This window comes from Centroberyx affinis, unplaced genomic scaffold (assembly GCF_046629955.1).
Source record: "Centroberyx affinis isolate AG114_WGS23_722 - 3 ecotype Tasmania unplaced genomic scaffold, CSIRO-AGI_Caff_v1 ptg005216l_1, whole genome shotgun sequence".
In the NCBI taxonomy this organism is placed as follows: Eukaryota; Metazoa; Chordata; class Actinopteri; order Beryciformes; family Berycidae; genus Centroberyx; species Centroberyx affinis.
This window is the reverse complement of record NW_027282595.1, coordinates 62331-76567: the sequence shown is the minus strand read 5'-3', so window position 1 is coordinate 76567 and position 14237 is coordinate 62331. Positions and strand designations below refer to the sequence as shown.

The following is a 14237-nucleotide window of genomic DNA, read 5'->3' as shown; positions in this document are numbered from 1 at the left end:
GTACTGACGCTCGGCCGCCTCTAGAGGGCGTGGCAACACATAGGATCAATGGCAAACATCTGCAGTGCTGACTGGACTTTGTATGAGATGAAGTAATGGAGAGTTAATGAACCGAGGCATCTTGCAATTAATTAACACAATGACAAAAATCAGAAATGTCTGTCCATGTGTATCAATAACAGTTTGTTTAAGTCTGACATTCTTTGGTATGTGTGCTGTAATGGAAAAATACCCATTTGGATACTCATACACTGTAAGATATCAATTTGTGATGTTCACTGCATTTCAGGAGTTATTTTGTGATGAAGTGTTAATGCAGTGGTGATTTAGTTTTTGGGTGTACCCAGTTACCCTCACCCTGCCTCGTCTTCAATACTTCAGTTACTGATTTCCTTTTATTGGTTTCCCAGAATGCGGCCACGCCCCTTTCACATAACCCAACATGTCTTGTGGCTACACAGCATTAAGGTCTACTGAGCCTACTGTTAATGGAGAAATTGGTCTCTCTGCCTCTTCTACAATGAATTTCTCCCTGTATTACTGAAGTCGGTGCAAAATGGTGGCTCTAGAAAGAAGCCCTTGCTCTTTGATTATGAGGGACTGACATAATCAAATGTTGATGTTTTAGATCGCTAAAACATTTTCTGCTGTTAAACTCCATTGTAGCTGCTGGAAATATCTAAGCATGATGTCACATTGTCTACATTTGGCCAGTTATCCACAGGAATAAGAAAAATGCACCACCAAACAACAAAATGGACCCAGAAATGCAAAGTACATCACCAAAAGCCGTTTAACAGTTTGTTTTGTATGTGTGCATAACTGGATGTATGTGTATTTAAACACAACTGAGTGGCTCCAAGTGTGTGTGTGTGTGTGTATGTGTGGGTGTGTGTGTCAGGCGAGGCCCCACGTAGAGCCTCTTACCATAAGTACCATATTCAGCAGGGCTGGTGCCTGGGTAGAAGCCCGGAGTGCTGGCTGGGACCGGGTACTGCTGGGGCGTGGCCACGTAGGTCGCCGACCGGTACTGAGGGCCGCAAGGGACGGGGGATGAGGGAGGGACAGGCAGGAGGAGAGAGGAATAGGGGTAAGAAAGAAAGAAAAACATAGTTAAGATGTTGTCGTCAAACCAGTACGAGGAATGAGTGCAAACAGAGCCCTAAACAAGAAGATACCTCTCCTCCTCTTCACTGTACACAGCTTTGGGCAGTTTGTAGGTATAGAAACAATGCATTGATCAACATATCAATACACTATGTAATTGAATGATATTGGTCTTTAACAGATATAGTCTTAACAGCATTTATTCAGCTGTATTGTATATTGTTCATTTCCATCACCAATTATCATATCCGATTTAGTTTTTATGGAGCTGAACTTGTAGATGGGTATTTCATGTCTATATTTATGTTCCAGTTTGTGTGTCCCCTACCTGTCCAGGTATGAAGTATGCGGGTCCCTGCGGCGAGCTGGGAAAGGGCAGCTGCGGCTGGGGGATCATCATCATCTGGGAGCCGGGGCCCGCCTGGTAGACGTGGGTGGGCGCCACGGGCCGGGGCCCGCTGCTGGGCGGGACGCCCCGGGGCCCGCTGCTAGGGGGCAGGCTGGCCCTGTTGGCATAGTAGGGCTAGAGAGGAGGCAGGGAGGGCAGACCGAGGTTGGAGACGAGGGAGAAAGAGAGGCAGGGGGGTGGTGAGAGACGAAGGACAGGCAAAAGGTGAACAGACGTGGAAAGGGGAGAGAAGAGAGGAGGACGACAGTGGAGAAGACGAAGGAGAGGCCGTAGGAAAGTGTGGGTGGTGGAGAGAGGGATGGAAATGGCAAAACAGAGAGAAAGAGACATGTTACGGTACTATCAGTTACCTCTCTGGAACCTCCTGACAAATAAAAACCACCTCCCATACCCCCGTCTCCTTTTATCATTTGGACCAGGTCATGCTAGCTCGTCCAGCCTAACAACTAGCTCCATACTTTGTCTGTGAATCCGTGGATAGACTCCAACTGGAAACATATTGGCCCTGGCTGCCAAAAGAGATAAAGCAGCTAGTGCTGGTTCATTCAGAGCCTCCTCATTGACATTCTGCTGCTGGCCTGGGAGCTAACCACCATCGCCAGCAAAATGACGCCGGGCCAACAAAGCACGACCCTGCCAAATATTAGACACACGCATACTTCTCAGGAGGGCGACGAACGGAGGAGGAAAAAGCGGAGGAGAGAGGAGGATGAGTTACCTGTAGCGATCTGAAGCCTCCCTTCAGCAGCGCAAACACAGATCACACACAAAAGACACATCAAATGGAAGCGAGAAGAGGGGGGGGAAGAGGGGGAGTGAGAAAGAGAGAGAGAGAGAGAGAGAGCACCACAATCAGTTACAGAGCATAGGACCCAAAAACCCTCCACACCGAGCCAAGCAGTGAGTTAACAAGAAGCATGCAGAGAATAAGCAGAGTGTATCCCAATAAACTACGTCTCGTTACTCTTGAATAAGATGCAGGCTAAAACTCAATAACTATCCATTAGTCACCTGGGCATTTATTTGTTTCAACAATGAAAGAACCTGGTGTTTATTAGAAACAGATTACAGCTGATGTTCTGATTACAGTCGACTCTAGGACAAAATGCCTGTGTGCTGCATCTCTTGAATTTTCTTCAGCATTTTTTCCATCACCTGTAGCATCAATTTCTTGTCCAAGTTTCTGGTGTCATGCTATCATCTTGTTTCTCAGATGTGTGAGAGCTTGAAGCTTTCTCTCTGTTTTGACCTGGCATGTAGTCAAAACCAGCATTTATTTGCCGAGTTATAGCCTAACATCTACCAGAACATGGAGTTAAGATAAGTATTAAGGTAGCTGTCTGTCCTTGATTTGTCACCTACCTCTGCACTGATACTGGGGAATTTTACGTGCATGTTGCAACTTAATTAGTGCTGCCCCCTCTTTGTTAATTTATCTGGAATTTGGGCAAGTAAGCTTCAAAACAGGAAATTCCAATCAGATGTTTTTTTAAATGTCCTCAACAACAGCAGAGGCCTTTACTTTGCGTCTCTTTATATTCAAAATAATTCTTTTCTCAGCCAATTTTCATGAAGACTGTTATAATACCCGTTAACAGGACATTTCAGCCATGATGAACATACTTTGAAAATTTGATACCCTCATGTGTCCTTTATAATTAGAGCACTAATTATTAGAGTTGAATTATTGATTTTCGTTTAACATGGTCCTAAATAACAGATTCTGTGGAGTCCCACAGCCCATATACAAGACTAGCACAGGACCTTTAGGTTTACCTAACGTCTCCACCTCAAAAACAACAACCACCTTAAGACTGCAATATTAATTGAAAATGCTTTTGAAACTTTATTGTCTGACACTATGTCAAATTATAATTTTGCAACTCTGTCTGCCATCAAGCGTTTACGCCCAGTCAAAAGTTTAACTTAATCCAGCATGACTTCCAGCAGAGAGCTCTTGATTGAATCTTCAGTTAATAACGCTATCAGCTGAATTCCTATTCCTGACACTTCTGTCATCTGCTGTCAGTGAAGTACTTTGTTTCGCATGGTTGGGTGGCTGTCCAGCTACTGTTGCTACTAGCTAGTGTTTGTGACTGTCTCTAGTCAGAGCATTGTCCCCAAATGGACTGTAAGCCTATAAAGTCAGTGCAGCATGCTTACTTGTGGCTCAAACAGCCTCAACATGGCACTGCTATTCAAGTGTTTGGGCTAGTCTTACTCACTTAATCTGTAAACTAATGTGAACTGATTTGCCATAGTAAATGAAAGTCACAGCGAGCAAAATCAAATCCTACAGATGGAAGCCCACAAATTCTTCACAGATCTGTTAATGCTGTTAAGTTGTGGTGAGATGGGACACAGTATTTGCAATCTAGAGCCTACATGGTAAACAGAAGCACATTCGTTTTCCCCCATAAAGGAGCATGGCAATGCCTAGTTTTGATGACATATTACCAGCCTGCTGTATTAGCAGCGATGGGGTATAGTTCTTTCTGAATACAAGAGAAGGGTCGTGGGAGTTGAAAATTGGGAGATAAGGTATAACGATTCACAATTAAAGTTCAATTTTCACAGTAATACAACCTTTACTTCCATTTATTAATTAGATACTTAATAAAGAAAAGACATTATTTGTGGAAAATGATTTTCACCAGTGCTGTACATGGTGATGAAGCAAACAGGCATAGAGGAGTGAAAAGTCTGATCACTGGCTGACTGACCTGAATTTGCCTCTCGATGCCCACAGTGCCATGGTGATAGTGCCGTGGGAAAATCAAGATTTTTGGCCCTTGAACACTTGAGTGGACTAAGTAACACAATCAGGCATTTATATGTCTAATATTAGCCTCTCTGATCAAATAGAGGAAAACCCAATTACTTCAACCAGGATGAGGTTGAAATTGGGTTGGGGCTACTCTAGTCCATGTGAAGTGTTAAGCAGTTCAAATGAGTAAATTAGTCCTATTAATGGATTATTAGACTGCATGTAATGTAATAACTGTTGTATGTGCACTTGTTGGAGGAGAGAGACATGAAAACCCAACAGTCCTTCATAGAGGTGCACCGATAGCATCTGTAGTATAGGAATCTGTGCCGATCCAGCTCCCGAGTACTTTTGCTCGGATCAGCAAATTAAGCTGTCCCAATACAGATACTTTAATGAGCTGCACTTTGGTGCAATAAAATCATTTTCCGGTGGGAGGAAAAATGTCTGCAGTGTGGCGATTCTTTCATCTCAGTGAAGCAGAGTGCCAGCTCTGCCAAGCTAAGGAGTCTGTCGGAGTGTAGGAAGTGGCTCCCTCACACCGGCCAGAGAGGTAGAATAATAACAGAAGTGAGGAAAATCTGCCTTCTAAATAAAAAAATTGAAAATTTGTCACTATCACTAGAAAAAAGAAAAACTAATATTGGTATAAATATATGGTTTGATATGACATTTGATTTTTTTTTTATGTTGTCCCCCTTTAAATATATTCATCTAGGTACTTTGTATGGCTGAAAAACCTGCAAAGCATGTTTTCTAAAAAGACTTCTCCGGAAGGTCTTTGTTTTATTCTGCATTGCTCAACACTGGAGAGAGAGCCAACATGAAAATGCGGAAATGTCTTTTGTGAAAGAGAACATTCTGTCATTTTCATTTGATCGAGGATTGTTACACAATTTTCAGTGAATATTTTGATCAAATGAGGCACTTGTGCAACTGCTTTATAAAAGGCTAATACCAGGAGGCATGAATGAATGTTAACTGAATGAGTGCTATTCGGATCAGTACTTGTATTGGCCAATCTAATTAATAAGTAATAAGTAGTCTAGTCTAATTAATAGTAGTAATAAGTAATAAGTTAAATTAAAACTAGTAATAAGTAATAAGTCTAATTAAAAAGTACTCGAAAAACTGGCGTCGGTGCACCTCTAGTCATTCAAACTTGTAATTATTAAGCCACATATGCAAAAAAAAGGTTTAAGATTAGAGAAAAAGCACATTTATCCCTCTATGCTCCCCCTGGGAATGCCTTCAGTTCCAGCTTTTGCAGGAAAAATAAATCATTCTATACTAAAGTAAAAGTAGTAAAATTTGGAAATGTTTCACTCTAGCCAACGAATGCAATTGAACCTCTAAATGTTCTCCACTGCTTCCAGCATGTGTTAGAGATGAGCCCTCAGCTAGGGAACCCACCCAACCCCACTCAGGTTAGTCAGTTGTGCTGTTAGTACCTGTTGGTGTATAGGCCGGGGCCCTGGGGCAAACTAGAGGAGGAGAGGCAGACAGGACAGAGGTTAAAGACAAAAGATAAGCACAGGACACACACTCCCTCCGCTGACAGACTACCCACCAATTCTACACCTTCTGAACTGGACTCACGCCCCCCACATTTGCATTTTTAGGTGTTTAGCCACCAATCAGATTCAGAGCCACTTATAATGAATGCAACAGTAGTATGAGCTTAAATTCCAAGAGTGGCAGTATTACAAGCAACTAACCGTGCTTCAACATTGCAAGCGACAATTAACAAGTCACTGTAAGATCTGAAGAAATTTTATTGATTTTTTCTGTTTATTTTTGATTAATTTTACTTAACTAGCGCTTGCTAGGTGGCTGTGTTAATATGTTTACATCATCAAAACAATGTAACGTTATAACAGGTAATACCAAAGCAGCAAAAAATACATGATTTTCCTTTTCTAAACTTTGTAGCTGCAGGAGACCACTACATAGATGCAATCTGAGCCTCTCACACATCCCACGATTGGTCAGAATAGAGTGACCCACAGCCGAGTTGCTCGCAGTGTGTACAAACAGTAATAGTAAGAAGTGCAAGAGTCAGAACCACGCTGGGCTATGCTTTCAAATCTGTGGGGTAAAGTGTAGAGCACAGGCTGACACTTCAGGGGGAAAAAACGGTGCAGAATCGGTGAGAGGCAGGCAGACAGACATGCAGGCATTCTCAGTAATTCACAGATGGAATCAGAAGTCGGTGCGGGATGTTTTCTATAAGGTAGATTTCAGACAGCGTCGGTGAGCTGGCCGCCATCATGATTCACACTTGCACACATTGACATTTGCTACATAGGAGACAACACCTTGACACTAGATCTTTTCAACCCCATCTATTTGACTAACAATATGGACTTATAACACAGGTTGCACTCCAATGACATGGGTGAGGGTTATGGATTATACAAAACAAACAGCGTGAGGGCTACAATTCAAAATGTGTATGAAAGAAAACAGGAAAATACTTTGTTGCACCCGAGAGAATAACTAAATAACATGGAACGGTGGATGAATTCCATACCAGAAAGGTGCGCCCTTCTACAAACACTGATCCACTACAGCTTACAGTCTATAATTTGGATCTTTGCATCTACTGCTTAAGATCTATGAAGGAAGGGGTGACTTTTTTTTCTGGAATGGAGCGCAGCCCACCTCCGTATGGGTGCAGCGATGCCATGGGGGTGGGTGAGCAGAGGGCGGGCCTACCTGTCGGGGCTGTGGTGTTGGGTTCATTTGTGGAGGCGGTGGGGTGGCAAACACAACAGAGGGGGGCTGCCCGGGGGGGAAGGAGGGCTGCAAGAGACAGGAAGTGACATCAAGCGGAGAGGAGTGGCATGGAGGAGAAACGGGGAGTGAGGTGGGGAGGTCGGACAGAAGACAAGTGATCAACAACAGCACAGGTACTGATGGTGGCATTCGTGTTGGGCTGCGTTCACACGATTCTGCTTTTTTCAAACTGCCGTCTTTCTGTATGTAAGTCAATGGGGAGTGGCCACAAAGCAGATAGCAAGTGTCCGCTTTGGAAAAAGCACTGTGCCTAGTGTCTTTTTAGGCAAAGTCGAGCACTTTATAAAGTTGAGAAAAGACGTTGACCACATTTTTCGTGAGCTGACCAATCACAAGGAAGACGAGGCAGAGTACATAGGCAGCTGATCATTTATGAGGACAAGCAAAATGAAAGATCGTAGCGGTTGTAAAGTTGGTAGTAGTTGTTACTCTGATCATAAAGAGTCAGTATAGAGCACACTGGCTGTGCTGTGGGTGTTTGTACTAAGTGACTGAGAAAGTACTGTTTGACGATAGTGGCGGCTGCTGCAGCTCGTCTCTTAGAAACTATCAACACAAAAAACGCAGTTGCAGCAGCGCCTTTTCTACGAAAAAAAAAAAAGCGGGAAAGTGTGAACGCGGCCTTAAAGAACCAATCGAGAGAGTGGCGGGGTCCCTTACCTGTGTGAGGCCGGGGGAGGGGGCAGGGTGGGGGGTCGAGGGGGGTCCTGTTATAGGCTGTGGTGCTTTATTCATTTCATGGAGTTCTGCATGGGGAGGCGGACGTGGACCTGTGCACAAAATCTAGAGAAAGAGAGGGGGAGGTGGAGAAGAAAAAAACTGTCAGCTACACGCTTAGGACAGAAAACTAGATCTTAACATTATTAGGGATTAGTGCTTAAACGATTAGTCGATCGGCAGAAAATTGATCGATTATAATAATTAATCTTTTTAGTCAAGTAAAATACCTTTGCTGGTTACAGCTTCACAATGCTAAGATTTTCTTGCTATTCTATGTTTCATTTCATTATAAAATAAATACTTTGGGGTTTTTTGGCTGCTGGACAGACTAAGTAAGCAATTAAGACAATACTTTGGGCTCTGGTAACTTGTAATGGGCATTTGTCATTAGTTTTGACATTTTCTAGACTAAATGACTAATCAAAAAAATAATCAATAGATTAATTGACAATGAAAATAATCATTGTTGCAGCCCTAGTTGGGATGCTCCGACCTGGATGACTGTCATTAATAGATCTGCCGATTCCTAATTGGATCTTTAAAAATAAGAATAAAAACAAAAAAAAAACATCTCACAGGTCAGTGTCACATTCAGTACGACAGTGGCGAGGCCAGAACAGTAATCTCATGGGCCATAGTGTAACACCAAGCACAGCAGAGAGCAGGACGCATCATGTGGAATGTACAATGTTCAATTAAAAGTTTTTAGAGAATGTCTAAACGCTCACTTTGACTAGGTGTTTGCAAAATAAACCTGTACCTAATCTGTTGTGAAGTTTTTACACAAGCAGAAGACATGCAACTGTAAAACACAACACAATTTTCTGCTCCACCAGGTCGACTTAGAGGGTTACAGTTCAGTGAGGCTTCCAAAATCATTACTCTGGCCTATAAATTGGAGCATCCCTAAAACATGAGGTTGTTATTCCACGTTTATCATGATAACTCATCCATATACCTACATTTATGAACCGTCTTTAGGTCCCAAGTGTGGGTACACTGGGGAAGGGTTTGTCCTAAAAGAGAGACAGAAAAAACTTGTTAAAAATGAGCACAGTGTGGCTAATAACACATTTAAAAAAAGATTACAGTATCTAGGATAATTAGAGAATTAGGTGGGCGGCCTTAAGATTGGTACTGAAGACGACAAGGCCCTAGGTCCCAAATGGACAATCAAGGGTCATTTGCCCTATTCCACTGTAATCGTTCTCCTGAGGTTAGGCCTATATGGTCCAGTGTTTCCTCTGTATTCATTTAGCAGTGGTGCGCCACCACAGCAAGGCAAGTACCACCACTGCTAGAGAAAAATGTGAAATAAAACTTTGTAAGCATTGTAATTTAGTCTTACCATCATCTAAAACTAAAATAACCCTAATCCTAAAACCAAATGTTTTAGCCTAGAAGAAGATGATTTTGTTATGATTAAAAAAATTATTAGCACTACAACCTCAACTTGAAACATAACTTAGACCCAAACAGTGACAGATATGGGACAGAACTAGAATTATCTCCCAAACACCACAGCTGCAGAACATTCAGAGGAAATACCATGGTCCCAACAATAGTGACATATTTGGATATTAAAGCCTACATTACCTCTGGCACACATATACAGCCCCTTTCCCTGACAGACACGCACACACACACGCACACAGAGCAGCAGCATAAAAAGCCTGAGTCATGATGAATCGGTGTGTTTTTTCTTCTAAGAAAAGGAATCACACTAGAGAAACGGCAGTAATCTCCACTGTTACCATGACTATGTCAACAGAAAAACAAAAGAGGACAGAGAGACAAACGATTTTGAACCCATACAGGCAGGTGAAATCCATGGCTTAGAAAAAAAAATTGATTGACATCAATGGTAAGCTCATCCACAGTATACCGCAGCCTTGGAGCTTAAGGAATGGCGGCACTGTAGGCTAGGCTATGGAAAGGCTGTAGGAGGGGTTAGGGAGAAGTTCAAAGGCTCGTCCACAGACTGGCTGTGTGAAGTCACATCAGAAAGACAGACAGACTGACAGAGACTGGGCTGGCTAGGAGATGAGATCCTGAGCAGACAACCTCAGAGCTAAAACAGGGACTCAAACGACACACACTGCCTCTGTCTTTGCTCCACTCATTGGGGAAAGCATTAACAGAAACCTTTAGGTGTTTGATGGAACACTGAAATCCTATCCCCAGAAGAAGAGACACAAAGCCTGCTTCTTTGACAGCTATTGTGCCTGTGCCACACACACTTTCTACACCACACAATGACTATACATGTTGACAAATCAGTCTGCTGAATTTGTGGTTAGAGTTAGGCCTGCAATTACACAATATGCAACACTGCAAAACTAGCCAAGAAGCATACCCTAGGGTGTGTGTGCGTTTAGGGCAGTTATGTGAGAACCAAGGCAACTACCCCCTCCCACCCCACCCCCCTTCTTTCACACATACACATACCATGCACACACAACCAGTCCCCAGTCATCTGAGCTGGTCTGACATGCAGCACCTAGGAGATCTGACCACCATCACTGGTGAAACATGCTCCTTCGACTGTTGCATAAGTCTCTCCATGCACCCCCATGACCTGCTGAGGAGGGGAGGGGGAGAGCGCGCAGTTCGCTCAAGACCAAGACTACCATGTCACCTCTGGAGGGCTGAGCCACTGTGTGTTCACCACTGTCTGTACGCAAATGCATTAGACCCACTGTACCCCATGCAACTTTGTTGTTAAACAATACCCGCAAATTTGAAATGGGCATTTCCATTTGAATCCTAAGCAGACTGTACTCCCTGGTTAAGGCACAGGAAGAAACAGATGTGTCTCTGGCTTTATGACTTGATGGCCTGCTGCAGATTCCCAGATACTGTGCAAATGCCGTAATTTACATTATGCAGGGTTACCTTGAAGTATTGCTGCCAATGTACTCGCGCACACACCGAGATCCTCAACCTTTGCCGTAGACGTAATGTCTGTTGCTATGAGTAACTCCCCTGTGTTAAACCCAAGCTACTGGCCTGCTGGTTGTGATGACACTGTACCCGGCATAGAGTTACAGCGCTGGTAGTGGTAGTAACACATTAACACAAGAAGCTCCAGGGATGGCAGGATACACTTAACTCAGCTGGATCACTTTTACTGTGGAAACATATAGCTTAAATACAGACCACAAGCCTTCTGGTGACAAGGAGAGTAGTGCTTTGGGTCCCCTGTTTATTGACCTGACCATTACCTTTCTAACAAACTACTGACTAGGACTATACCCAAGTTCACTGACCTAACCAAAAAGGAGTCAAGGTGATCTATGCTTACTGTTATTAGGTTTCTGTAGTAGCATCTTGTTCCTTAAAGCAACACCAGGACAGACTAAACAACCTCTTGACTACACTAGCCTAAGGGGCAAAGATAAGATAGAGCAAATTCCTGTTAAAAAAAATAAAATAGTACACTGACAGTCTTTAACACGTCCTGGCATAGTTTCTGGATGATCACACTTCAAACAGTTGAGTGTCAATAACTAGCCCTAAACTGAAAAGTCAACACAGTTTCCGCCAGAAGTTGTAAGCTGGGAACAATGTGGAGGAGACAGTGGAAGTTTAGCCAGAGTGACACTGCATCTCACCAGCACAGCCTGTTCCCCGCTCTCCCCGTGTTCCTCCAGCTCACTAACACTCACACGGCCTGCCAAATCCCACACATGCCCAGACTCTATGCTTTGCGGTTTCATAACAGGAAGCTCCCTAGTATCCTTATGTCAGACAAATCGTGACAGCCTGGCTGAGACGTATCGTGCCTCTGTCCTATGACTGCACTTGAGCTATTATTTCCCTTCATTCATTCATTCCCTCTGGCCAAAGCATCTCTGAGATCACTACATATTTTCTTGGACTGATGAACGGTGTGTGAGATTGAAAAAGTATAGAATAATGCTGACATGGGATACGGGTCTGCCCATGCTGAGAGCTGGACTGTGCCTGTGTGTCATCTCAAGGGAACAGCATCCATTTTGGGCCCACATACTCAAGTTCACATGGCTGTAGTCTTCACATCTGCATCATGCCTACAGCAGCCTGTAGGTCATTATGAGCAGCAACAGGCTTAAACATACCATCGATGGTGCGTACTATTTGAACACAAAGAAATAAAACAAAACTATTTGATCCAATGCCGAAAACAGCTGCGACGTTAATATCACCGGCTAACTAGCTTATTAGCATTGATAAAACACCGGTGTTTTATCCACTTGAACTGTGGACGAGTTTTGCAGTTTGACACAGGGGCGTGTCTGCCAGTCCAGTCATTCACACAAGAAACGACAAGGCAACTATTACCGTGCAATTATAATAAACACATATCTGCTGTCAAACGCCCAGTCTTGCCAAAACAACAGCATTTGGTGAGAAGACGTGCTGTTGTATGATGTGCTGCTAGCTAGCCATGTTGCTAACTTTGCTAGGCCCAATATGGATTTACCACGTGGTTTCTGAGCTATTGGCGCGATGCACATCCCAGCTGCCGGCTTCATGCCACACCTCGCCTGATGTTGGCCATGACAACTCTCCAGATTGCATAAAACGTAAACCGCTCCACACAAACGACATATACCGGCCGCAGCAGTAGCGACAGACGTGACAGCGTTCGTGTAAATGAATGGGAAAACAAGATACCCGTCTATGCTAAGGAGGTGGCTAGCCTTCACATCACACTCGCATTCACCAGCTAACTGGGCTTGAAAGCTTAGGCTAGCCAGGGATACACTGGGCAGTGGCACTGTCAACAGCATCGTGACAACACTGATTGCTGTAACTAGCCAGAAAGCAGGCACATCATTTCATTCCGCATCCTGACATTAGCATCTCACCCGACTCGACAGTACACGTGTCAGCTCACCTTTGCACTGATGCGGTACAGTGGATGCCGTGTTTGGCAAATCACCAACTCAGTTAAGACTTAACGTTAGCTTGCATAATAGTAGCTATCCAGACAGCACAGCGACCTGTCAATCCCACTGACACCCATCAAGGCCCTAATGAAGGTGTCACAACCATCAGGATTTAAAGCAACTGCCTTGTCAGTCCGTCTCCTCCACTTTCCACTAGCCACTGGTGCTGTCTCGCCATCAATTTGCTTTCAGTTTGGATACATTAAAAGAAAAACACTAGGGCGAGTCTGTTTTATTTACACTGCATTTCTATTATCTAATTAACTAATAGTTTCACTTATAACAGTCGAACTCACGGGTTATAAGCTACAAACAAATCTCTTACTGCCACCTTTACATACTTGACCGTGTAATGGTTTCAAATCGCTTGTCACTAGATAGCCATCACATGGTTTCAGATAAGTTATCACTATCCCTTTGTTTACAACAACAACAACAATACAGCTAACACTGTATATTAGCAAAATTAGCTTAATAAAGCCAACAAGCTGATCCACTTTCTGCCGGCAGCAGAACACAACCCGGCTTCAGTGATTTAACGTATTACTAGCTAGCTAGCCTGTGTAGCTAGCCAACGGTTGAGTAGCTAGCAACATAAATGACGTTAGATGGTGATAATAAACAATGTTGTGAGGCGCTTAACTATTAGTCGCTTACTACATATACAATGTTACACAGACTATAAAATGTTTCAAAACGTCGCTTGAGTCAGGACTATTTCATGTAGCGTTAGCATGCTAGCTAGGGTAGCTAAAGTAAAGAAAGAACACCCACGTCGTCTTAGCACGGAATGCTAGGAGCCAGCTAGCTAGCTAGCTAATCCCCGAAAACACAGCAGGAAGACCAGTCAGCAGAAACCACTGAGGAAAGTCACAACAGCTATGGAAATCTTGAGATCAAAACGTAAACCACGGGATTGGAAGTTCATCCCGAGATACTGTGTAACAGTAAATTGACACATATCTTAAAAAAGAGATAATTTTAGTAAAGAATTGAGCTGAAGACCATGGCGTTACCTTTCTCTCCTTGAGTCCGCAGAGCCGGACGGACGGAAAATCTTCCCGGAAGCCGGTAGCAAGGTAATTCCGGCAAAATCCCATCATGTGATGCCGCTTCCAAGTAATCAATGTTCTGGTATGGTGTTGTAAATGTTGTCATAGGTTTTGGTCGTGACATCCCCTAGGTGTTATCATTTTTACAACACACCTGGAGAGGTTTTGCCATTTCAATTTCACACGAGATTTAAACTTTATACCCCTAGACCAATGGTTTTCTGACTGGGGTCCGGGGGCTTCCAGGGGGTCTTCTTGGAGAAAAAAAATATGAATAGTTTAATTTCGCTGTAGTTTGACTAGAAATCATCTCAATTAGAGAATGGATAAGAATGACTATTCTAATCATAGGTTTCACTCTTATCATTATTTCCCTGTGTACAGTATAGACAGTCCATGCAGATCACCAAAAAAACAAAAAAAAGTATTTGGATATGGCTGTCCCTGGG

General features: G+C 43.4%; 1 protein-coding gene across 4 annotated transcripts in view; it reads right to left on the bottom strand.

Moving 5' to 3' along the window:
- LOC139666960 (eukaryotic translation initiation factor 4 gamma 1) overlaps nt 1–13778 on the bottom strand; it is a 42574-nt gene extending 28796 nt beyond the window's left edge. The window contains exons 1-8 of one of the 4 annotated variants that reach the window (XM_071546317.1): nt 13753–13778; nt 8765–8818; nt 7743–7865; nt 7002–7088; nt 5735–5767; nt 2235–2255; nt 1436–1630; nt 928–1030 (exon numbers count right to left, since the gene is read on the bottom strand). In XM_071546317.1, the coding sequence (XP_071402418.1) occupies nt 928–1030; nt 1436–1630; nt 2235–2255; nt 5735–5767; nt 7002–7088; nt 7743–7817 (514 nt within the window). In that variant the 5' untranslated portion in view covers nt 7818–7865; nt 8765–8818; nt 13753–13778. The remainder of the gene's footprint in view (nt 1–927; nt 1031–1435; nt 1631–2234; nt 2256–5734; nt 5768–7001; nt 7089–7742; nt 7866–8764; nt 8819–13752) is intronic. The other 3 variants (XM_071546318.1, XM_071546319.1, XM_071546320.1) reach the window with 3 other exon arrangements.
- Between the last annotated feature and the right edge of the window lie 459 nt (nt 13779–14237).